The sequence below is a fragment of the Triplophysa dalaica genome, chromosome 12 (genome assembly GCF_015846415.1).
Source record: "Triplophysa dalaica isolate WHDGS20190420 chromosome 12, ASM1584641v1, whole genome shotgun sequence".
Classification (NCBI taxonomy): domain Eukaryota; kingdom Metazoa; phylum Chordata; class Actinopteri; order Cypriniformes; family Nemacheilidae; genus Triplophysa; species Triplophysa dalaica.
Window position 1 is genome coordinate 5,311,362 of NC_079553.1, and position 26,246 is coordinate 5,337,607.

Below are 26,246 nucleotides of genomic sequence, written 5' to 3' on the forward strand. Positions count from 1 at the left end.
AAAAAAGACACTGGTGCAGGAAACACTGGTCAACCGCACAAACTACATTGAATCCGGAGATAGCGGATATATAAAAATAATAACAGACTTCCGTACGCGCGGAGTTTTAACTTTAACGATAGTTACGTTACGCAGTTCATTCCAAGGAACGTTAAGCTAAACAAGAGAAGCGCCTTAAAATGAACAATGACAGCCATTAAACTGCACGCAGACCATCAAGAAAAACTTACAAATGTTATCCACCCGTTAGCATGCTAAGTTTAGACAGTCTTTAAAACTTATTTGTCGCAAGAGCTTAGCTGATTAGCTTAGCTTAAGTTGCCATGGTGTAGTAACTACCCCGCCCACAACAATCCCACAATTCCTCGGTTGAAAACAGGAAGGATGCTTGATATAATAATAGCATATGTTTAGTTAGCATTAGCATTATAAAGGCGTAACTGGAGGAAAATAGGTCCCTGTGAGGTTAGCCAGAAATGTCGTTTAAAAGAGAGGGTGACGATCAAAGTCAATTGAATTTACTAAAGGTACGTGTAAGCACATCTTCCAACATATAACGTTGCTAAAAAAGACATCAGTGAGACTGTTGCCTTTTCTTCTTCTCACGGTTGTATCTTTCTGTTATAAGAAACGACGTGTTGCAGATCTTTTGTCTAATTTCATCCCGGATGACGAAGCTGCTCTTCTTAAAAATGGAAGGTGATCGAAGCTTTTATCTAATCGTCAATGCATTTTCGACCGCATTCAGTGACTTATGGTACAGGTGTGCGTTTGATCCTTCACTGTAGATACACGTGCCTTGTGTGTTCCCATCGTCCTGTGTTTGACACTGTTGGTGTGCTCATGGTACACAGGAAAGGAAAGCGGCATCTTGAAGGTGTATTTAAGTTGCTCATTTAGTCGCTGTACTGTATCTTGACAATTGGGCTTAAACGGTAACGTTAGTTTGTCCTGTTTTGACTGTAGGTATGAAATGGTATTACGGCAAGAAGAATGAAATTCAACGAGAAGTAGATAAAAGAAGGCATCAAGAATATGTCAACGTAGAAAGTGAACGGCAGGTGAATTGCATGTCTAATGAGAGTACATACACATACATTGTTTTCCAACGCAAGACCACATAGTCATTTTGTTATTACCTGTTTTCAGGAACCCTCCAGCTCAGCTCCTCTACTGACCCAAACGCGACAAATTACCCATCATGCTTTACTCAGAACTACTCCATACAGTAGTTGTCACAGGAAGGCCAGGTAATAGTTTGAAATCAACATTTCGGCTCGGAAAGTACAGTCTAGCGTGTTTTTGTCTTCATTTAAATCAAAGTTTTTTTATTAAGTGAGCGATCTGAATCCCCAAAACGTGGCCAAGAGTATAGAAATGATCAAGGCAGCAACATCACCTTACCAAGTAATCAGGAACCTACTGCTGTGAGGAAAGCACAAGCTGGAGGCATCTCAGCCACCATCACAACAGGTACAGCAGAAAAGTAAAACTAATATTTACTTTCTGTAGTATAGGTCTTGTTGTCTTTTAATTGATTATATGCATTGTGTCGTTAACTGTCGTCTGTAGTGCATCAAGACCTGATTGAAGAATGCGGAAAGGAAGAGAGAGGAAAGGTAAAGAGAAAGAAAGGATCCAGCACTGTTGAGTGTGAGCCTCTATCAGAGCAGAGACGCAGAGAACTAGAACACTACCTCAAGTTAAAGAGGTATGATTTATTATGACTTGCATTATCTGATACTAGATTCTTAAAACAAAAAGTATTTAATATATTGGCAAAGTTTTAGAAATCTCTTCTGTGTTCTTTCTATTTATGCCATTTCTGTGTGTCTCCACTATTTCAGTTCCGGGTGGCTGAAGGACAAAAGTGGTAAATGGGTAAAAGACGGAAACGTTGAGTTTGACTCGGATGAAGATGAACCAGGTGCATTTCCTTGCAATGACTCTTCTGCTCAAACAGCCGAATGTCAGGATTGAAGATACCATTCAACAACTTCCAAATAAGCTTCAAGCTACATTTATTGTCTTGATGGTCTCATATTATATCTTTTACGTTTAGGCCTCGGTTACCTTTTTTACATACAATGTTCTGCATTTTGCAGTATTTATTAGTACTGTGTACTTGCTATGTCCTTTAAATATTTTCATCAAATATTTGATGCAACTAGAATTGACATTTACATGTAAATAAAACTATGACCTTTCCGAAGGTCAGATGTGGTTTGTTGAATCTCACATGGTGTATTTTTTTTACATATATACTTGTAATTTGGGTCACTTGAATGGCTCCATTCTGTGCTTCCTCTGTCAAATGCTGTCAGCACAAGCTTTGCATAGTGTGACTCTATGCTCTATCACTACCTTAGAAGTGTGAGGTTTTGTCCGCCACAGAAATGACAGGATCCCACACCCAAAACTCAAAGAAGCTTCTACTGGCCTTTTTAGAAAAAATTGAGGTTAATTAGTGACTCTTGAAAATGTTGATGGGTGTGCAGCTATTCCAAAGAGTAGCATAAATCTCAAGCCCTCCCCCCCTTCCAGTAAGTGGGTATATTTGGAGCTTCGTAACTTAAACCCATGAGACTGTATTTCATGACTGAGCGACATGTGTGTATAAATAGGTCAGGGTGCACGACCGTGGGGTTTCAAATCGTTCCACTTGTGTTTTGCATAAAGGTTTGGTCATAACAGGATAAAATCTAATCAAATAATAAAAGTTGTGACATTTAGTGCTGTAATTTTATATCAATCTTTCAATAAAATACATACCGTTACTTCGCATAAATTTAGAGTTGATACAGATATATATGATATATACTGTAACTATAGATTTCTGGGCCACATTAGTGCATTCTCTGTTAATATCAGTGCTTTGTACAATACCAGTTTAAACATTGTTTAATTTAATAAAACTTTAAAGTCTGAATGTACAATATAGAATGTAACATTTTATTCAAAATATTTACAAAAATGTAGTTGGAAGCACCATATAAGAATGCATGAATGAAGGACTGGGTGATTAGTGTCTTTTTTACAAGTTTGCTTGTAAATTCATGAGCAGGTAAATTTTATTAGACCACAGCATTTGTTTTCATGAAATCCACAAAAACCAATGTTTATCAAGCTGACTATAATGATATCCACAATGGGTGATGGTGAATTGTAACAACATATCAGGTTTATCTGTCCTGGGGGCGTCCTCGGGACTCGAGGGGGACACATGGAGAGCTGTGATACCTCTGAGAATTTCTTCTTTCATCCCACTCTCTGCTGACGAACTGAGCATAGCATAAATGCAAAACTTGCTTAATGTGACTATATTTAACATAAAACAAGTGCATAAAATAATGATCATGTTTGGTACAAGCTGCAATGTTTAAAATAATGTTCAACATGTACTTACGAAGGTCATTGTTTCTTGTGATGGCTATGGCAGCTCTTGCACGCGGGCCCTGCTGAGTAAAGTGATAGCCAATCTTTATAATGCTGGGGTTGTTTTCCAACATGGACGCAATTTCCATCTCAACGGAGTCTCCCAGTTTCTGTCTCTGCGAGAATAAAAATGAACAGACATCAGTTGAAGTTATTTTTAGAGTTGAACGTGCACAATACATTTAGCATTATGATCTGTAACACCAATATAGTGTCTTACTTGGTTGTCGATCTTAATCTCAGTTAGGGTGGAGTTTTCACCCAGAGCCTTGATAATGGCCATCATGCCTTGTGCTGTGATAAAGTTGGATTCAATGTTCAGGCTCTGCAGAGTGGTGTTCGACTGTAGCATCTCAGCAATACCCTAATCCAAAAGATAAGAACGTACATCAGATCTACAGTTTTCCACAATTTTTGTTTGAATAATCCAAAGACTGCATGCTGCAAGAATTTTAGGGTTAGAAATATACAACATGACAGGTGGAATTGTTACAACATAACTGGCAACAACTTAACTACATAACTGAGTCATGTGTGGAACAGTAACACGAAATGGAAGCACATAAAAAAACGCAGTAAAGACGACACACAGCAGTACTTACATATGCCACAGGATCATTACTGCGTGTTCCAGCAATGCTGAGACTTAACACGTGTGTGTTGCGCTGCATGCCTTCAAATAACTCTTTCAGGGTTGGGATGGGAATGTCCTACAGAAAAGCAAAACAGTCATTATAAGGTAACATTACATCGGTTACTCTTTTTTTAACTGTTTCATAATTCAGACATTTGCAAGATAATCAATTTTGAAACTATAATTAAATGTCAGACAGTCAGTTTATATCGTAGCATCATATGAATTCAATTTCCCATGATGCATTGCTCTTTAAGTTCATGCTTAACTCTTTATCTTTTTTGTTGTTGTTGATTTATATTATTGTTGTTTTAAATTGAGGCATCGACACAGAATTTTTACCGGGATGTTGTTGAGGTTAACCTCCGTCAGCCCGCTGTCGTTTTTCTGGATGCAGCTAAGGGTTCCCTCCACATCCGTGTCATTAGGAGGTTCTTCGGGATATACCTTATACACATCTGGTTTCACCACACCTAAATGAGAGCAGACAATTATTTTGTTTGTGCAGACCATCCTTTTGTCTGTCAGGAAGCGAATTATATTGACGCATACGTACTGTTGATGCCTTCTGTGTTGGCAATCTTGCCCGTGGTGTTCAGAGCATCATAATATTGCTTGTTGCTCATGAGTGTGTACATCCCCAGAATGGCTGTGAAGATATAAAAGTCTTAGTAGTCAACCATGCTAACATCTAGTTTCGAGTGTAATTGAATATTTAGTGTTTTTTCAAAGTAAACAGGTTATTAATTATGGAAAAATATTGCTTGTGGTGCAAGAATTTAATAAAACTGTGACAAAGTTGCAGAATGGATTGGTTAAAGCCGCACACCAGGTGGCGCCAACTCACATATAACTTAATTTGCAGATTCTAATTATCAATGGGTTGGTTGGTAAAAATATGAATATATTTTTAGTTCAGTAGCAGAAAATACACTGGAGCTCTAGATAGCTCTCAATGCCGCCCTGAGAAACTACATTTTATATCTGGATTAGAACCCCAATTTAACATTGAATTGGAAAACGGAAAGGATATGTTTAATGCAACGTTAGCTTTCAGCCAGCACATCAAAAGCGGATTCATCCATAAAAAACGCCAGCAGCGGAGTGGCATGCTCCTATTGAAAGTTTAATCCTTATCTGGATGAGCTCCAGAGTTAAAACTGTTTTTGAATGAGGGGGCTCGGCTGGATAATCTGCACCCGGTGATACACTCCAAAACTCACACGCATGCTACCCCACACGTAAAGATGCAAATGTCATTATTAAGTGCTAACACGACAGATTGTTGTTTAATCTGAATGCTACAGTTTCTGTTCTCACAGTATGGCTTGATCTGATTGGCTACCTACTACTAGTTGGCTCCCCTTCATCTTATTTTGGTGAGCTGCTGAGCTTGAGAAAACAGACACCGTGTGTTATAAATCTGTGCATGAGTGAAGCATGACCTACACAGTTCATGGTTCCACATAGAAAGTCAGCTGGTTCTTTTATACGTATCAGAAACGGTGTCGTTCGAGACTGATTGTACAACACAAATAGAGCAGATGAGACTAGAAAGGTTTCCATTGATTGACATGTATTGTGAGGGAGATATTGCGATCAGCCGGTTACAATAGTAAATAGAGGATTAGTTCAAAGTCGAGGATCAACATTTGGATTAGAGTGAGAGCTATCGCAGGACATTACAAGTTATGAAGTGAGGAGCAGTATTAGTTGAGTTGAAAGATGAACTTCGGTCTCATGTCTGAACCGTTATGTATTATTTGAACAGAAACAGGAAGAGGACAGAATTGACCCACCTGCAATGTCACACATTTCGGCATCTGTTGCATTTCTTAGTGCTTCCTCAAGCTCGGGTTCTAGAGTGATCTGATCTTCTATAGGGATTTGTCCCGACCCTGATTTAGGCACAAATGCTTTACCTAAAAACAACAAACAGAGAGAGAAATAATGTATATGTATACCTATGTATATGTTTGAATATGTATAGGACTTTACACAATGGATAATGTTTCGATGCAACTTTACAGAAATTCAAATAACTAAAATATTTCATAAAATTATATGTGAGCCTGCCTATGAAAACCCAGTTAAAGTCTTTACATAAAATCATACTTCATAATGTAAAAAACATTTTGCTAAAATATCACATAATATCTTTAATATTGACTGAGTAAGGCCACGTCAAAGATTGGAATCAATACAATTAATGATTAAAATTTAAACTTTGAAGCTTCTGATCTCATTGTTAAATTGTGAGACTTTAGCCTGCGGTTTTCAGAGACTGGGTCACATATATGTAGGTTTATTATATGTAAACAAATCAACCTGACATCGACTTTAACATAAGGTACTGTTGTACCTCTCTTCTCTCCAGTGAAAGGTACCAGGTCATCTCTGTCCTGGTGTTCTATGGCTTGCTTCTCCAAGTGATCCATGAGGGCAAAGCGATCATAAGGTCCTGTAGGATTTTTCTTTGTCTGGTCACGCTGTCTGTACCCGGCTGGGAGCATGGTATTCTGAAGCACAGAGGGCAAGAGAAGAACGTTAATTTGAAGTGTATGAGCTGAACGTGGTATGTCTGCTTAGTCAAATACAAATCTATTGCTCTATGTTTTTGCTATATTTATAGTTCATTAATGGCCTATAATGGCATAATATTAAAAGGAAATTAAGCGGCATCTAGCAGTTAGGTTGTGAATTGCAACCAACGGCTCCCATTTGAAGCAGTATGGTGGCTGACACAGGACTAGATGTCATCACGTTTTCGCTTCTTTGCTGAAGGAGATAATGTAATAACGAAACGCCAAAGATATTATTCCAGCATGATTGAATAATTTTTTAGATAGCTTTCTGTGTGCCCCAGTGTAAGCAGAAATGTCTCGTACAAAAAGCACAAACTACAATTATTTCCCATTTAGCTTTGTTAAAACTTTTTTTTAAAGATTTTGAACACTATATAAGGAAATGTGCAACAACAGTTCACTCCAAAATCATTTTTTTAATTGTGTTATTTATTACTCTAATCAAAACAACCCATTTTTTTTTTCAAATTAACTCTTCACATGGTCTAAGACCCCACAGCGAGGACCCCATCTCACTGTATACATTTTGACGGTATATTAAATGTCAGTACAGTATCTTTTGTACCTCTGGGTCCAGCTCCTGTAGCTCATACTCCAACTGTTCCAGCTCCTCGGCGCTGAGGCCCTTGAGGATGGCATCTTCATCGATGTCACGCGGATCACTCTTGGACATGCTGCCTGCTTGGTGGTACTCTCAATTCAAACAGCTGGCCCAGAGACAGTGAGCCCTGAGACACAAAGATAAAATATATGAGAGACAGGCAAGCCAGATAAAACTTTCTTTAACAAACAAAACCCACAAAACCGCACTTTGAGAAAACAAAAGAAATCTATGCAATGGTTTGAGCTGAATAATTACATTTGGCTCGCAAATAAGACACAATAAGGCAACAATGGCTGCTTGTTTAATTCAGTCCTTAAAAGCTTTCTGTAGAAGTTCAGAATGAATTGCAAAACCTGCTTTTCATTCCAAGTAACTTTCCGCCTAGCCAAACGACTGTGCTGAAGAAACATGATAGGGAACTGCTTACATTGTTAAATGCCACAAAACCAAATTGTATTAAAAGTACAATGGCAGTATTTGTTTACAGGACGGGCATTAAGGGTTTTGAGGAGATGGTGGACCTGAGAAAAGATATGGTCCATTACAAAGAGAGCACTCCCTAATTTTTTATTCCAAGTTAGGTAGAGAATCCTGGCTATATTTAGTTTGTGAACAGTAACTTTCAGGTTTTGGGTTACAGTAAGGAGGAGAAGGTTAGAACTGAAGAGTATGGAGTTATCACTGGCTCACACTCTTCTAGGAGGCTATGTACTGCCACCGCCCGCATGTGAAACCGGGTGATAGAAAGTCACAGGCTAGTCAACAGTTTCAGACCACCACACCCAAACTGGATCTGCAAAACAAACATCAGACAATGTGCCGATATTTTGTGTAACCACATCTGTATCTAAACTCTGTGTAAAACCACTGCAAGGAAATATTGTCCTACATTCCCAATGTGGTTCTATTAGCTCAGAATACTTGTTTAATGGGAAAGTCTTATTCAGATTCTATGACCAATGTTTACGCTGTGGAAAACCATTTTGAAAAGTGAGCTCATGGTCTGTAAATACTTGCTAATGAACATATCCATGAAAGTGCAAAGCACCAGTGCTGAATCTCACAAGCTGGATCACATGGACCTGCTATGTTCCGCACTCTCACCCATCACATACTGCTGCTGGTAGTCCCAAATAGACCGTTTACTGTAATATGATGCTCACGAGATTTAGGAATAATTTTATTTAGATTGTGATTTAACGATTATTAGAGATGTTGAAGGGTGATCTTATTGCTTTTTTCTACTTATCGTACGTTTTTTTACGATTCACAACATACAAATTCACACGAATTAACGACGTAAAATAGTTACGAATTCCTGTGAGATATAGTATATTGAACTTGTTTTTTACCGAAAATACCATTGTGCTTTTTGTACACTAGAGGGTGCAAAAAAAAGTTTTGCATGCGAGTACATGAACTCCATTTAAAAGTTATTGTAGACTACAAATATTTTTTCACACCTCAAATACACCAGTTTAGACACCTTAGAGACATAAATAGCATTAACAAGGTTTTCTTTTAAGTCTTAAAATAAACATACAAAGTATAAGATGACGTTCCGTCAGTCAGGTTATATCTTTTTGTGTTGTGCATGTTTTCCAAGAAAGAGCAGCTGTTCTACACACCTGTTCCCAACTCTGCCCTAAAAATTACTAGAGTTTCACCTGTTCAACCTCTCTGGTTCCGAAGTGGGTCTTTTAAATTAGTCCTTCAACATGGAATCCCTGCTATTCCACTGTCGCGAGGCAGCACACAACATATGACCTTCACAAATGGGAACGCATTTCTTAAACCAAATTTATTTTTAGTTCTTTTTCTTCTCTAAAAATTGCAACATAAAAACACAAAATGATACTCTTTTCTCGATGCTCGTCTTTAAAAGCAAGCTCATCTGATCTGCCTAAAACTAATTTGTATTGATCAGACATCATTTGTGATATGTCATAATAGTGTCTTGCTCATATCATAATGAGAATTGTATCCATAATAAACAATAAATCACCTCTAGTATGGTACAGTAAGTGTATTGTGCTGTCTGAAGGATTAAAGTCATCCAAAAAAGTCTGAAAATACAGAACATTCATGCTTTCCTTGTTGATACTTCTTGCAAATATTTCACAACCTGACCTTTAGCAGGAAACAGTCAACGCATTTTCAAAAGTAACATGACCCAGCTCTGTGCTTTTCTTAAAAGCTGTTATTGTCCCCTATAAAACAAAAAGTTGAATTGGTTCTTAGAAACCCTATTCCCCCTTTGGTACTTCACAAGGGTGCTGAATGAATATCTGGCTCTGACATGTCGGATACCATTTCATTCAACACTGAATGTTATCCTGCCAAGATGACAGTAGAGGTCAATATTACCAAGACATGCAGCAAGCCTAAAAACACCCTTCTAACTCAGATTCATGGTTCAGTTACATGACTGATCTGATCTGAGAACAGTTCAGGTCTGCAGACCCAAGATTAAAACACTCCTTCCATCTCAAAATATTTTGCACTATTTGTCAGTAAACTTCCACAGCTCTCACTGCCCAAGTGTAAAATTCCAAATCAATCCCAGCTTAATTTTAGCTTCGCAATTCAGCAAAACGGCAGTACTTGGTAACACTGCAAGCAGGCGACTTGGAGGGCTTGAAAACAAAAATGTTAAAGAACAAAATATCTCTTAAAAAATCAAGAGGTTGTTCACAAGACAGCAAAAAACGCTTGTTGAAACCTGCCTTTTTTTACATACTGCTTCAACCCCAGCAAATCAACAGGTGCATCCCATGCAACAGTTTGCAATGTTTCACATAAAGCCTTGGTTGAATTCAAAAGGTGTATCTCAACCTAAAGTAAATACTAACTCTCCTTTTAACACATTCTACATGAAAAAAACCACAGGGGCTCAAGCAATAAAAATTCCTAAACATAATAAACAAATAAATAAACATATCTTCTGCATTATACAAATGATTAAATATGTTTGTGTAAAGTCACAACCGACACATGAAAAATACCATGTGAACACAACAGGTTTTAAAGACGTGTCCCTGATGCTACAAAACACACACAGACACAGATTACAGAAAGACAGGTTGTGTACTACCTACCCTCACTAAGTGTCAGAGCTGCTGGGATCTTCTGTGCAACAACTCTATGTTTGAAATCAGAGAATGGCCTCTCTCTCTCTCTCTCTCTCTCTCTCTCAACCAGTAGTCTTTCCCCTCTTTCCCCCTCCTCTCCGTGCTGTCTGTCTCTCTTGCACGGCTGCTTTCTGTGCTGAGACAGGGATACGAGCAACTCTTCATGAGGTCAGCTTTAATTATTTGGGCTTTGAGAGAGTAGTGACTGTGAATCAGAGAGAGAGAGAGAGAGAGAGAGAGAGAGGGAGGGGGGGAGTCCATGTGATCTTTGCCATCACTTAATCAAACTTACGAAAAAGTGATCTCTAGCGTAGAGCAGTGGTACTGCAAGCACATTGTATGGACAGACTAATCTGAAAGAGAGTGATATTTAATATTTTAATAGCAATTTATTATACTGCTTTTCAATCATGTTAACACATTATAGACACATTACTTTCACAATCAATTAAAACAGTGCCATTAAAAATAAATACAGTGTGGGGTATAGGCTATAACAGCAAAATTTGAAAGTAAAAAAATTAATGAAACATCAAAGAATACAATAAATATAAAATTTTTTTTTTTGAATAATACCTCAAATTTAGCTGCTCATTACCACTACAAATACACTGGAAAGAGATTTGATACCTACTGTGACGGTCTTATGAAGTTCTACGACACCAAAGAACAGACTTAGCTATTATTCAAATGACATATGTGACCCCGGATCACAAAACCAGTCTTAAGTAGAACGGGAACATTTTTAGTAAAAGACAAAAAAACATTGTATGGGTCAAAATTCTAGATTTTTCATTTATGCCCAAAATCATTAGGATATTTAGTAATAATCATGTTCCATGAAGGTAAATTTCCTACCTTAAATATGTAAAAACTTTATTTTGGGGAGTGGATGGCCTGCCACAGTGCCCCTGATTAACAACTTCGAAGGCAATTTTCTCAATATTTAGATTTTTCTGCAGCCTCAGATTCGTGAGTTTTAAACGGTTGTATCCCAGCCAAATTTTGTGATTAAAAATCTCAATTTCGAAAAATTGACCCACAAGACTTTGTTGTCCAGGGTCACATATTTGATAAACAAAAACTTTCAGTAACGCACCACTGTTTGACATCTGCCATTTCTTTCTCTTCCCATTGATCGTATGCGAATTGTTACATTCCTTGTTTGATAACGATCTTCTGACGAAGGTTTTTTGCAACAGTGTCAGATGAAGTCGCTGTGGCAGTGCAGGGCAGGCCGTGGGCAGCCACATATTTTTTATAAGCTTCCCGGATGATCCTAAAGGCCTGTACATTAGCGTACGGGATGTCTGTGATGGGGTCTCGGTAAAGTGCAGGCTTGTGGGTTACAGGGCAGACCTCTCGGGTAGGAACGCGAGGAGCTGGTGACCTAGGAAAGCACCGTTGGAAGGTTTTATCATCACTGAATGTAATGTAGGTGCGGGAGCATTTGGCGGTCCCTGGTGGCAGAATATTTACAAAAGCAGCGCCAGTGGATTGGGCATTCTGTGGCGCAGCAACGGTTGATTCTGATTGGTAGAGAGTTTGCGGAGGGTGAGGGCCTGGATTTGGTTGGGCATCTTGGTCTAACCTGGTAATAAGATGAAATACTATTTATGCACTTGATTTATTAAAATTCTCAAACATCTATAAGGTGGACCAAATCTGCAATAAGTTAATATAATATAAATAATAGAAAAATAAATAAAGGGATGAATGACTTGATCAAACAAATACAAATATATTACATGATATTATACCAGAGGTGGACTACAGTAGACTACTACTTTTTAACTACATTATATCCTACGTTTTACTCTACAGCATTTTATAAATTTAGTTTTTATCAAACCAAAAACATGTTTTGGCCATTTAATTATTGAGTACATAAAAAATCTAGTACCTCCTTTTTAGAAAATAAAAAATATTTAAGTACTAGATTTATGAAAAAATTATTAAAGTAAAAACACCGATGACGAACAGATACTTGAAAACGTCTATATTATATTATAAGGTTTAAATACAGAAAATATTTATCTATCTAATATAAAAAGAAACTAAGGAGTGTTTTCATTTGTAAAATTATTAGCAAAATGATTTTCATTTGTTGATCCTTCCTATATCTACACACATGCCTGGTAATAAAGCAGATAGATCGATATACAACAGCCCATCTAACAAAATGAAAGTCCAATGTTAACAGATTTCTATGAAGTCTTAAGACAAGAGAGGTGATCAGGTGCATAAGAACATTTTCTAAGAAAAAGACTATTGAAATACCCCTCTACATCCACGTTTTCCTCTTTGAGAGTGACATCAGACACCAGGGGCATGAGCACAGAGTGATACCGGATAACAGAACCCACACACTGTCGCTTCATATGGACATGTCGTTTCTTATCTGCCTCCAAACGCTCATAATTTTCTGCAGTACAAACACATAAACAGCTTCTTAACGCATACCATTATTATCAATATTCATAGACAAAAACAAACAATTATCAGCTGTCAATAAGCAATCAATGCATGTAAAGAACGAATGTGCAAAAAATGTCATTATATCATGAAATCTAATATGAGTTCAACTGTACAGTGTATTTATGTTCCTCACCCAGTGATCGTAGATTAATCTCTGCAGTGATCTTGGCCTCTGCCAAAAGTTCAGCCTGGGTCAAAGGTCGCTCATGTCTGGTGCCCTTCCTTCGCCGTGGAGCCACCTGTCTCTCCTGCAGCCTCAGGTATGTCAGTCGTGTGTGTTCTGTCGTGGACTGACGCACTGACTTCCTGTCTAAAGCAGATGCGTTCATCCAGTTGGCAGTTTAATTGCAATTCATCACACACTGACTTCATGTCATTAAAGCTGAGTATTGAGGGTTTACTAACATGATGGAGTTGCAGGGCTGTGTGCTGAGATAACCGCATCTGCTGTTCCAGGTAATGATAACAACTTGATTCATAGGCAGCAATATTATTTATAACTTTATAGGCCAATAGACACATTTTATTGCACTACAGTCATCGAATTTTCATAAAGTTCAATGTTTTCAGGATATGACGAAGTGAAGATAACACATGCAATATTATTACATCGCATTTTGTTTGTAAACATGGTCTTTTTCATCATCTCAATTCCTGGGGAGCAATCTTGATGGTGTATTGTATGTTCTCTCTAGGAAACAATTTTGAAGGCAAACACTTCCTGGGAAAGGGACTGTACTGGGTAACTATTGACATTTTATTGTTTTCACAAATGAAAACAAAACGAGAGCACTCACTCCTGCCGATGTCCTCCTGTAGTACAGGCGGGTTGTATTTGTCTATCTTTGCCTTGTCTGTCCTCCTGGGCAGCTCAGTCAGTTTCCTTTGTTTCGGTTTCTGCCTCACAACTTTAACAGGCTCCTGCACAAACAAAGCACTCCAGGATTACAGGAACCATATGACATGACAAACATAAGCAAATAACACTATTTATTTAAGGATTGTTGAGAAACCTTTATTATTTAAGACATGATTTAATACCTACTTTGCTATGTACCACATCTATACCATATATTTACCACAACGACAGTCTAGGGATTGTATATCATAATTTAGGGACTACTGTCTGTGACTGCTACTAAAGACTATTATTCAGCCTCATTATAGACTCCACAGGAATACCTTATAGGCTTTGGTCACCACTCTGCTCTTTTTGCGTGGTCCATCTTCCTCCTGCTCGCTATCAGGTTCGTCACCTTCATCAATGTCAAAGTCACTGTCCACCTCGTCCTCAGTTTCAGACAGGTCACCCTTATATTCTTCATCACCTGACACCTGCACAATTCACAAGTAACTTAGCTAACTGTGATTGAAAACTTAAACATATAGCCTTTATTCCTATTATACATATATATATACTAGCATATGCGAATATTGTGTCTATTACACATATGTTGTATTACACAGGCGTATGTGTTTTTATTCCTATTATACGTGCCATGGTGTCAGTGTATATTTGTTCCTTTAATGCATATGTATAGTTGTACTATCACATATGTGTATTTGCTACTGCTTAGCGTGTTGACAAAATGTTTATATGCTCTCCTGCTTGTAAGTCGCTTTGGATAAAAGCATCTGCCAAATGATTAAATTTAAATCTATGTAAATGTGTATTTGTTTATACATGTAGCCTATATACAATTAAAGAATTACCCATGTTTGGTTCCAATTACATATATAGTACCATATATGTGTATGTGTTCCTATTATACATATTTGATATGTTATAGGCAAATGTATTAATATCAAACATCCTTTAGATATGTTTTAACTAAATAAGACACAATGAATCATTATTCTGCAGTGCACTACAGTAACATGATATTCTCATGGCAAGACAATAAAAGTGACAGGGAAAATTGTTATAGATAACATTCCACGCGCTCATCATGATTATGTTTCATTGCTTAACAGCTTAACAGCTTAAATGCTTTATTTTGTGTCAATAAACGCTTTTATTACAATACTCACCTCTTGAAATCCTCCGTAGGTGGTTTTGTAGAACTCATCTTCCTCTTCTGCATCCAGCAGTCTGGACATGCGGTTTCCCGCAGTCTTTCGGGGAGCCCTGCTGAAAGCTAAACTCATTCTGAAAACAGCTTATTATCAATAAAATAACATGAGAAGCTGTAATAAATCAGCGTCTGAAAGGAACAGAAACAAAATGTCATGCAATTCAGAGGTGCTGCGTAGCGTCATGAACAGAGCAACATAATTATGTATCATTTGTATAAACGAATAAAGGTTTTTTTTAAATATTATTAGATCACACCAGAATTTCAGCTGGTGTGATGATGTCATGTCAGACTTGCTGGACATTATATGAGTAATCGATAAAGAGATATTGTTCAGACCAAACTAATGGAACTGCAGCTCGCTGCATGACCGCCAGGTGGAGATAGAAGTCAAATACAGAGAACCTCTGCACTGAAGTAACCCGTGTGTTTTGAAGTGATTGTAGGCCTATGGGTTATTTTATAACACCAGCTGTCGCTTACTAAAATGAGAGCAGGTGTACTATTCTATTGGCTAATATATTAATGATTTAGCCATCAATCGAACAATATCTGAATGAAAATCAGACTAAAAAACGTAATGGAAAATATTTTGACGTATATAACTAGCTTTTCCCAGAACATTCCAACCGCTTTTCATGTCCAACCGCCGTGTTGTCTTTTGACAGCTTTTGACTGTTAAAAACCTTAAAGAATGATAATGCAAAACATTTTTTGAAGTCACACCCATAGTTGCACTCATAGAGACTCAGTTCTGCAGAAGGGTCACTCATGTGTAAACCCAAAGCACATGACTGCTTAGCAAACACATAACTTATTTACTACATGAGGAATTGCTGACAATATAATTTACAATGAAATGCACGAAGCCGTTTAAAAGGCTTAAAAGTTCATTCAAAGTCAACGTGAATATGGTCCGAGCTGAGGGAAATTCTGTTAAATCAGTCTTAACAAAAGTTTGTAAAAGTACATTGGGAAATACCTTAAGGGAATAATCTTTCAGATCAATGCACTGGAAGACACTTTATGTGGAAAATGTATGACATACTCCGATTGTTAAATGTACTGTATTTGGGAACCAGCTTTAGTGGCAAACATCCCAAGGGATCAAGATCACATGGATTCCAAGGTCTTGTATTTGTTTTCCTTTCACTGTGTGGGAAAGGTTAAAGTACATTTGTGTGTTTGGCCACCCGTAAAGATCTCACACATGCTTGTTGATATATTATTTCAAGGACTTTCCCTCGACAGGGAATCTTTTAATTTTTCCAACGTCATTTTAGTATGTTTTATTTGGTCTTTTGAGTGCCAGTTACTTTTGGAATGTCCACAATGGTTTGCCAACATTGTAAAGACAATCTTCATAATGTAGCCGACCCGAAACACCCACACAAAGATAAGAGTAGATGAGGTTCTTCTACGTACAAAATTCCCTGGCTGTATATGCAGGGAATTTAAAAGAGTTTATATAGGATGTAATATATAGTGCTGGAGCTGGAATAAATTTCCTTCATTTATTTTGAAGAACAGGCGGCTTTGTGCTGGGAAGGTAATAAATGCAGTGTTGACAGAATGCGGATGTCCTTGGAACAAAGCTGCCGTGTGTGTTTGAGCAAATATTAAAAGCCATTCAAAGCGTTTGAAAACCAAAGGTAGAACTTGTGTACACACCCTGGCGCTGTGCCGTACTCTCCCATGCTAAATAATCCAATAGCAAAGGTTTGAAAGAGCAGAGTGGAATATAATTGAACAATGGTAATATCTCAGAAGGAAGTAAACTAAATGGTTTAACCCTTGTACTGGTTGGGCCTTTGGACCTGTTTTTAATGTTTACTAAAACAATGGGATTCATAGCTTTTTTAACCTCAGACATTTATTTTTATTTATGATAAACATGCCTCTTCACCCAAATGATAGATACTTTGTTCTTTTATTGTTTGAATAGAACCCTCTTTCATAACTGTCATTTACATTTTTTGCATTTGGCAGACGCTTTTATCCAAAGCGACTGGCATTGCATTGTACTATACATTTTTGTTTCTGACCATGTGCAATCCCCTAGGATCGAGCCCATGACCTTGGCATGGCTAGCGCCATGTGCTAACCACCGAGCCAATGGAAAGCTTAAAACAAAGTTTATAATACATTTGAAATAAAAATTCTGTCTAGTGTCTGGAATAAAGGTGTCAGTACTTTTACATAAATGTTATTGATTTGAAATGAATACTATTCCAACAGACCCACAAATATTGGCAGAGTAACAAAAACACGAATACTCTGCAAACGTTAAAACTTCCTGGTTTATTCATGACAAAGAATTTGGTTTAAGGAAACAGCTTGAGTTTAACATTTTTAGATTGTCGCCTTGATTACCGAAGAAGGAAGGTATTTTATCCTCCCACGCTTAAGTTGAGTCATGATAGACGTGTGGTCTCATTGTTTCAATACAGAAAAGAGAAGAATTCTGGAACACACCCCCAAGGTTTAAAATTTTCCTTAAACTGTATGAAAATGTAATGCATATGTATTCTCTCTCTCAAATTACAAAATGTTCTGGTTCAGAACAACAATGTGAAGTTTTAGAACACACCGTTCTATCTAATCATGAAACTATTCCGTATATAATGAACAAGTTTCGGCCTTGCTTATTTTGATACTATGCCCTCAAAGAGAGCTTTGTTATCATCCTGGTATTCAGTTTCTTGTTTCTTTGATGTCTGACATTTCTGTTGTCTCTCTGAGGTAGCCTCACTATCGATGTAGAATACAAAAACATCTGTGAAACTGAGCTGGGCCCCTTTTATTCACATCAAGCCCTAAAAATGTTTGTTACATTGCACCAGTGTTGTAAGTATTGCATTGTATTGTAGTATTTGGGGAATAGATTTTGCTTGTTTTTGTTTGTAACAAAGCTCAAAGGCTCAAAAGTACGCATTGTCATTGGTACCATATGAATAGTTGGGCCTCTCTGAAAACAGACATTATCCTGTGGGCTACGGGGGGGAGATGACCTCACAGCTCAGGAATGTGAAAACACTGCTTCTGGTAAATGAGCTTTTGTGTGAATGGTTCATCCCGCACAGCTCCCCCAACACGGCCCAGTCTGGTATGCAGACCACACACACCGCTGAAACGATAAAGACATGAGATGAAGCGAGACCAGATGAGAGGTATGAATCAGAGACGAGTCATGCTGATAACAGACTCTAGCTGGAAAATGTAGAAAACTTGAGTTTGTTCAAAAGTTCGTGTTCAGCACCTTAATCAGAGGGTGTGAGAGGGTGTCAGCCTTAACTATTTTTAAAAAGCCGAACACAATGAGCAGTGTACACGCATTCCAGCTGAACAAGAATATGTGCAGGACGCAATTATCAAACATACTGTAAATTACAGTGGTACATACATTTGGGTTATGTAACTCAGGTTGTTTTGACTTTCCCAACCGTCCTTTCACGTCAAAAGCGTTACATAAGACCAGGGTTCCTGTTCGGGCACGTCGATGGCCTTAATTCTGACCTGAGTACAGAATGTTCTCGTCTGCCTGAAACTCCGGTGACGCAAGATCTCAGACGTCCAGCCCCCCGCTCACATCATGACCTCTTTTTGTTCTGAAGAAGTGGGCAGAATAGCCCAATGCCTGCAGAAAACATTCATTAAGATTCAGGCCAAGCAAGCGATAAAGCAAGCCAAGCAAGCAACAAACTAACTTATGGAAATCATCAGTATTTCTTTACTCGTAAATATACAGTATGTGCATATAAATCCTCAATCAATGTGTGTAAATTTGTCATAAATCAGTAGACATAAAAAGTGTCTCACATCACAGATTGTAAAGCATACAAAAGTAAACACTCCATCAGGGAGGTAGCCAGTTCAAATGAAATTCATGTGGTTCATTAAAGTAAATGATGAAGGTGAATGACAGACATATGCATCTGTATACAGTATGTCAAGTACATATTATATACACACCTGTGTATTTATGTGTCAGATCAACAGTGTGAACATTTACTCTAAAACCAAACGTATAACATTTTAAGTTTATTTTCAGGTTATGGATAAATTACAAAAGTGCTTTTGTGCTTTTGGCTTTTGACAAAGAGTATATGGGATCTTTACTCTTCCACAGTCCAGTACAGCACCGTCTTTATTCATCTTAGATATGAAGCCAGTAAATGGAGGGTGTGGTAAAAACATAGCTGCCATACCAGGCCTGAGGACAACCGGAAGATTCTTTCTGTGAACCAACTAACCAATGCATGTAATCCTGCTGTGATGATGTTACAATGTATGTGTATGATTGCAAATAAGATCAAACTAGAAGAAATTTTAGGAATAGCAGCATTGTCACGCAGCACACATGCCCCTCCAGCAAAAAAAAGCTTTCTGGCTGTGGTAAACATTTGAAAAGAAGGTCCAACACAGGAGCAAAGATTTACATTTTTTAAATATTTAAAGTTGACCTATCATTTCCTGGTTGAAGTTGTTTTGTTCAATCTTTGGGTTATATCAGTTTGTTCTTCAGTGGGAAAAATATCGAGACTGACATCAAACATTTGTTTTTTTCCTACTAAACAAACAGGACAAGCTGTGTCATGTAGGAGTTCGCTGCATGTGACATCAGGCTATAAAGAAATGTCACACATTGCTTACACATTGTAATCTTCTGTGGGCTCTGAGTAGCCTTTGAAACATCATGCTTGTTATCAACAATATAAAAATGTTCAACGTGAGAATGACAACAAACCCCTGCTGAAAGTGAGTTTCTGAGTAATTGAGCCCTGCATGGGAATATGATATGTGATCGAATGAAATAAGAGTCATCCATGAGAACACAACAGTGACAAGTTCCCACGTGTTTATAGTTGCACCATTTCACTGTCAAGGTCAGGGTCACTGTCCTGTTGAAGTTGAAGCTCCATGAGATAAACACCATGTTGCTGCTATTTAAATGTCCAGTTTGCTATTAACTGCGAATAAAGTCAAAGCATGAGATCTAGCTTGTTTTTTCTGAAAGTACGGGAACGTATTTAAACAAGCGCTATAACCCCATTTTCTATGCATAGTTTAAGGGGCCACTGCATGGTTAGAAACCAACTTATTCAAGAAAAAATATAATTATTAGCGCTAACCCTGAGATAAGAAATATGATATTGTACATTAGCTGATAAGGTGGATCAGAAGAAAACTTGAGCTGAAACTGTGTGACTTGTTGAATACAACCTTGAGGAGAGAAGCATGAGTTTAACAGAACATAGTTAATGACTACAGTCCATATATATCTGCTGCAACACACTTCCTAATAAGGACAAAAATTTGTGCAGGCATCTGAACCTGTTATAGCTTGTTTTAGGAATGTTCCCATACAACAAATAACCAAAATGTAACAATGACATTCACAAATAGTGTCTCAGTGTTGTTAACCAACAACATTTTGAAGCCGAATTCTTGCATGTACACAAAGTTGTGCAGAAACGTAAACAGCGACAGTGATCAACATTTGGGACCGAAGTCTGTGTATAAAAACAAATTGATATAGTTTATCTTGATCTTATCTTTGAGCATAAAGAGTTAAACAGGTTTGGTGTGATGTCCAGGGCTAAAGCTCTAGGCTCCAACACCCCATTGCTACAACGCATTAAGCATACAGTATGCAAAGCAATCGTGACAAAGACAAAACAGATTGGCAACGATAGCTATTAATTATCAGACTTCTTTGGAAATGCACAAATAGCTATCTTATGAGCGTGCATAAATTAGTCACAGTTAAATTGCTTCCCTGTTTGCGCTTTTGCAGAATAGGGTAATTAAACCATCCAGGAACTAGCGTGCTGCAGCAGACATCCCTTGTTGGAATGCTTGTTTTCTCAACCATGACACTTTGCATTTGGTCTGCATGAGGGACATGTGGATTTTTCCCTACATGTTGAAGAGGAACTATATAAAACAAGCATATCTGTTTAAATTACTTTGTCCAGGAAGCGTTTCTGTTTACACAGATAATTTTGCTATGAAAATGATTTGGGCCTATATTTAAAGGGGTCATATGGAGCAAATATGTCTTTTGCTGTGTCTTTGGTGTGTTATAAGTTGCCCATGCATGTATAAGACATTTAAAATTGCAAAAATTTAAGTGTCGGAACAAAAAACGCATTCTATCTAAAAGCAAATGCTCTCTCAGACCTACCTGTAACCACACCCCCACAAATCTATCTCACTTCGTAGTATGATTTGACTAAGACTGCCCAAAAGTTTACGCAAGTAAGGTGGGCGTACCTGTCAGTACAATTGCTTTGGAACCTGATGTTCCAAATATGGTAAGAGGCATTTCATTTCCGTCACACGCTTGCAGTATTTGACACTATGCACTGGTTGAATGAACAAACATAACACATCTCGCTTTTCTGAGCGATAAGCTTTGTAAAAAATCTGCGTTTCTGTTGGGGAAAGAGGAGATACAAACATGCACGGTATGTGGAAAATACAGCGTCTTTGAACCTTTAATCGTGTATACACATTGCATTACATCTGAAACAAACGATTATATTTTCTTTAGCCGTGTCATATGACCCCTTTAAAAAATATATTAGCAAAAGAAACAAGTTTAAAAAACACTTTCAGCATTATCAATCTTTTGATAGCAAAGAGGATCATTCCTTTCATTTTTTATTCCTGTCAAAAAAAATGTATTTCCCCAGAGGTCTGCGATTGTTTGTATTTCCCCTTGTACCATGACCTCATCTATTAAAATACTAAAATTCCAATCCATCATGATTGATAACATGAAAACGCAGTTGTTTTGTTTTTACACCAGGGTCTCTGCCATCCTCCTCTTAAACGACTGAGTATCCATTGCTAACATTATGTCAAGGAAACCAAAAATGCATTTGAGAAATTGACTGATAGCAGATCATTTGGTGGTTTCCCATACAGAATGCAGGACATTTTTTTTTAGAGCTGTCTAAACCGAAAACAGCTTTCAATACATCTAAAGGTACATTAGTGCCATTGTTTTATCTCAAAAGGCACATTGTCGTGTGTTTATTTTGTAAGGCCTAGTGATGACTAAATCTAATCCCTGTCTGGTAAACCGCCCCTATATTGTTCAATTTGTCCCATATATATCAGGGTGTACTTTGATTGGAGGGATTGGGATAGTAAGTTTAGTTCAAAGTACGAAGTACGAAGTACAGACCATTCTTAAATTTCATGAACAGCTATAAAAACAGCTATCAATGACTGTTTATGCATTTGAAGGACACTCAGTGATTTCATTTTCAAAGTATATAAAAATATCTTAGATCTGTGTAAAAAACAGAAAGTACATTGGTGTTGGTCATTAGAAAATTATTGCAAATAAATAAATAGACTCCTACAGATCTGTTTTAGGTATCGCAGTAAAATACTTTGCACTTGTGCATTGAGCATTGTGAACAGAATGCATGAACCTTGACAGTTTTTGGACAAGGCAGTGGTTTGTGCCAATGTACTTATCACTTTTCCCAGAATCAAAAGTGAAACAATTTAAAGAAGGTCTAGATGACTCCCTAAGCAATTGTTTGTGTAGCATTAAATTCAAATTAAGAAAATGGAGTAGCATTACTAGCATTGTTTATGTTCCTAGGAAGCGCAGTCATTTATACAGTATAAAAAGTTAATAAACAATTATGGTAAAAATAAATTTCTAACTCCTCTTGGAAGTAAGAATCTTGCAGTTGATAAGCACAATAAAAGCAAAAACAAATGCCAATACACAAAAACATTTAATAATAGCTTGACATGATGAAACGGTCTTGTACACAATAGCACAAAACACCTGTGAAAATCTAATCATGAAATTTGCACCAAACTGACATTGGTAAATAGCAATGACAAAAGTTCAACATCTGAATTAAAATAAATTGTGTATGCTAAGATTGCACTTATACGTATACATGAATCTTAGCGATATACACATTATATATATTAGCAAATATATTAGCCTATAAGCTATCAATGTGAAGTTCCTCAACGTTTTGTTCACTATTGTATACAATGAATAAAACTATAAAAAACCGTCAGCCTCATGTGATGGTTTCAGAATAAGTCACAGGGTTGTTTTGACATGGCATGTGAATTACCCTTTGGTCTTGTTAACCTCAAACCTTTTACAGACTAAACATCATACCTGACTGTGTTCCCACATAGCACAAGTCTGAACCTGTTACCCTTCAACACAAAAAGGACCACAGAGCCAAGTTTAGTGTCAAAATCTCTTAACAAACATTTTGGTTTCTAAATCTACCTCTAGTCATTCATAATAGCTGCATACAGCTGACATTTAAAGTTATGCGGCTATGGAATCTAAACAACACAGGATTCCTTTTCAGCATTTGCACAGGCACTCTTGATGTGCAGCATTCAAAACATCAAAAATTATATTAATTTACAGTAAAACCCTTTCATTTAGATTTGGCAGCTACTTTTTATCTAAAGATGGCCCATATTGCAACACATTACAAAATGTGAGGTTCATGCACTGTTGTCACATACCAAATGTCCCACTTTTTACAAAACCAATAACATTTATGCATTTGAAAGACACTTTTATCACCTTCACCACACTGCATAGAGTTTGACTGCATACTGTGACCTCAAATCACAGTACAGGGGACTCTCAAAACCTTACGTGCTCATAGGCACACAAACACACTTGGGCAACATATGTTGTGCCATCCTTGGTGTCTAAGTTTCAACACAACAGCTTCCCGAACATGATTTACTCACATTTACTCTGAATGAGGAATTCAGAAACCCCCATGAGAGAACAAAGCAAGAGACAACGAAAAAACCAGATATGACACTAAATAAACTTAAAAGGCACATAGCATTCCGGTGCCTTGAGAGCCCTGCCCCGTTTGTGTAAATAGAACATAATCCCCAAAACACTTATTGCAAGTAACACAAGTCAGGTGACTGAGTTGACACATCCCTGCAGTCATCTGACTGATGTAAACCATCAGATGCCGATTACTATTCAATCCAGAAGGCATGTTTAAAATACATACAAAACATGGAAACCATAACCACTCAAACCTGTTGGGCTATAAGACTAAAGTGCAAAACAGAACAAACCTAAACCATGAACGTGAATCAATAGGGACAAGGGTGACAAAACACAGGACACAGGTGTGAACAATCAGAAGACAGGAAAGTCATACAAGCAAACATTATGTTTACATTACTGCAGAGAGGGACATTCTTACAAAAATCTATTTAATGCAATATTTTAAGTGAATTAATGGTTAACTGAAATGACAAATCAGCATCATAAAAATAAACAGCTATATTTCTCAATTATAATTTCTTATAAATTGTATTTCTTGTAACCTAATACCCCTGCAATGCAGCAACTATTTGGCATATAAATATAAAATGTATACGAACAGGTGTGCTTTATGGTCATTTTACAATGGCATTGAATGTAACGTCTGAATGTATTTTATAAAATGTTTTATTAACCTTGTGTTGGTTTTGTATCCATTTATGTTTAGGTGATAGCTTCTACATCCACATCTTCATAAATAAATTTATTGAAAAAAATAAATGATGTAGAAACTGGGTGGTGCCGAAATCACATACTGTAAGAGTTTGTTGTTCCATTGTTTAGGTAGGAAAGCAGGTTTGGATCCGGTCTGCATCTGTGTATATGATTCTGCTGCCATGGTACTGCCTCATAGAAGCCATTAATAGTGAATCCAGTACATCTAACAAAGATGATCGTAATATTAGCCGCAATCAGCATGGGGATTTTTTGTGTAATATTTTTTGTGTTCAATTTTTTTCTTGACTCGTCTACTGTGTGTACATTGTATAATGTATATAGTGACAGGTTATGTATAAAGCAAATTTAGTATTGTATTATTTTGCAAAAGCACTTCCTTTAAACATTTTAACAATAAGAATTAATAAAAAGTGCTATGAACATTTTTACATTGTAAGTAAAAAACACTTTAGCCAAGCCTCCAGAAAAATACTGCACTATAAAAAATGCAGGAAACTAAACCCCAAACCAATTTCAAATCAAAATTGTATTTTTTTAGGTTTCTCTACTTAAGCAAAAGACAACTTAGCACACATGTTGTCAAATGGCTTTACCTGTATTCCACAGAGTTTAAACTGCCTGGCTCAGGTAACCACAGCAGGTGCTGCTGTTCTGAGCCGGAGGATCAGGTGAGGCCCTGTGTGTGTCATTACCATAGTCCTCAATAGACCCCACCGATGGCCTGTAACCAGAGACGAAGTCAATCTGAGCAAATAAGCACACTCAAACTAACATTGTCTACAGGCTTTGGAGAAAACCTTTTATGACAGACATATCATTTTATCTACCTGGTGAGCTATACGGTGATATGAGCTCTGATTTTTAAATGTTAAATTCCTTGCTTTTAAACACACATTTTACCATTCATCTCAGCACCCTTTCAAACAAAAAGACACACTTGTGCCAGGTGTGACAACCTATCAGACAACTGTCAAATGATTGTGGACAAAGCTTTGATCTCTTTCTGTTCTCTGACAGAAGTTCATGGGCAATTGCAGATTTAGCAGCGGCCCTCTTATTGGTCCCTCACCGGAGATCTAATGTTTGTTTTGAACTTCATGGCACACTAACAGGGACCCCATCAATGAAATTACCTTTCCTTATCGAGGGTATGACGCACACATTCAAAACGATATTTCCATGCATTATGAAACCCCATTTAACTATGGAAATTTCCTCTGCGTCTTTTTTAGGTTACTGAGGAATTGGACAGACAAAAACCAAGACTCCCGTTTTGATTGTGAAAAACATTAAGTTGCATATTCATAAGTTCAATGATATGACAGTGGAATTAACTTTTGGTCAGACTGCTGGTTCTCATCCAAAACTTGCCATTCTGCATTTTTAAGGAGACGCACATTAAGAAAGTGCAAACGCAGTCATGCTATTCACATGCTTGGAATTAGGTGAGAGTCACGCTAACGGAAGCTATCACTTCCACATTACAGCTTATCTACTTATGGCAAAAGTATGAAAGAGCGATTAAGCAATCAATTTGGTAACTTCTTCTAAATAAAGAAACCAATGACATCAATTGAAGACATATTTTCCGGAGACTAGATACAGAATCTCAGGTATTTAAGGGATAGTTTTCATAGAATTGTTTCATCATGACTTGCTTTTGTAGAAAACTAAAGATATTCTGACGAATGTTGGTGACTAAACAATTTGAGACTCAACTAATTTCTATTGTATGGATACAAAACCACGAAGACATTTCT

General features: G+C 37.3%; 3 protein-coding genes and 1 long non-coding RNA gene across 9 annotated transcripts; 1 reads left to right on the forward strand and 3 right to left on the reverse strand.

The window, feature by feature from the left end:
- The first annotated feature begins 386 nt into the window (after positions 1-386).
- scnm1 (sodium channel modifier 1) lies at positions 387-2,226 on the forward strand. Its single transcript, XM_056762331.1, has 8 exons — positions 387-527; positions 629-699; positions 789-877; positions 967-1,061; positions 1,150-1,250; positions 1,337-1,473; positions 1,573-1,711; positions 1,848-2,226. Exons 1-8 carry the CDS (start codon positions 477-479, stop codon positions 1,978-1,980), a joined length of 816 nt encoding a protein of 271 aa, XP_056618309.1. The 5' UTR covers positions 387-476; the 3' UTR covers positions 1,981-2,226.
- Positions 2,227-2,931: 705 nt separating this feature from the next.
- tmod4 (tropomodulin 4 (muscle)) lies at positions 2,932-10,518 on the reverse strand. Of its 2 annotated transcripts, none has more exons than XM_056762328.1 (10): positions 10,357-10,518; positions 7,220-7,382; positions 6,432-6,588; positions 5,869-5,991; positions 4,626-4,718; positions 4,412-4,542; positions 4,038-4,145; positions 3,656-3,799; positions 3,407-3,551; positions 2,932-3,281 (listed from the first exon to the last, which is right to left on the reverse strand). In XM_056762328.1, exons 2-10 carry the CDS (start codon positions 7,325-7,327, stop codon positions 3,259-3,261), a joined length of 1,032 nt encoding a protein of 343 aa, XP_056618306.1. In that variant the 5' UTR covers positions 7,328-7,382; positions 10,357-10,518; the 3' UTR covers positions 2,932-3,258. The 2 variants fall into 2 exon arrangements, with proteins under 2 accessions (XP_056618306.1, XP_056618307.1); XM_056762329.1 differs by lacking the exon at positions 10,357-10,518 and adding an exon at positions 7,949-7,968.
- On the reverse strand, positions 10,468-15,940 carry vps72b (vacuolar protein sorting 72 homolog b). 5 transcript variants are annotated; one of them, XR_008908486.1, is made up of 8 exons: positions 14,899-15,940; positions 14,050-14,202; positions 13,665-13,788; positions 13,273-13,314; positions 13,001-13,177; positions 12,670-12,814; positions 11,489-11,980; positions 10,468-10,594 (listed from the first exon to the last, which is right to left on the reverse strand). XR_008908486.1 is itself a non-coding variant. In XM_056762326.1 (7 exons), exons 1-7 carry the CDS (start codon positions 15,013-15,015, stop codon positions 11,542-11,544), a joined length of 1,194 nt encoding a protein of 397 aa, XP_056618304.1. In that variant the 5' UTR covers positions 15,016-15,940; the 3' UTR covers positions 10,763-11,541. The 5 variants fall into 5 exon arrangements, 3 of the variants coding, with proteins under 3 accessions (XP_056618304.1, XP_056618303.1, XP_056618305.1); XR_008908487.1 differs by lacking the exon at positions 10,468-10,594 and adding an exon at positions 10,614-10,742; XM_056762326.1 differs by lacking the exon at positions 10,468-10,594 and having other exon boundaries at positions 10,763-11,980; positions 13,273-13,311.
- Positions 15,941-17,120: 1,180 nt separating this feature from the next.
- Positions 17,121-25,291, reverse strand: LOC130433165 (uncharacterized). The gene is made up of 3 exons (XR_008908544.1): positions 25,080-25,291; positions 24,564-24,688; positions 17,121-18,579 (listed from the first exon to the last, which is right to left on the reverse strand). It is a non-coding gene; the product is annotated as an uncharacterized LOC130433165 (long non-coding RNA).
- Between the last annotated feature and the right edge of the window lie 955 nt (positions 25,292-26,246).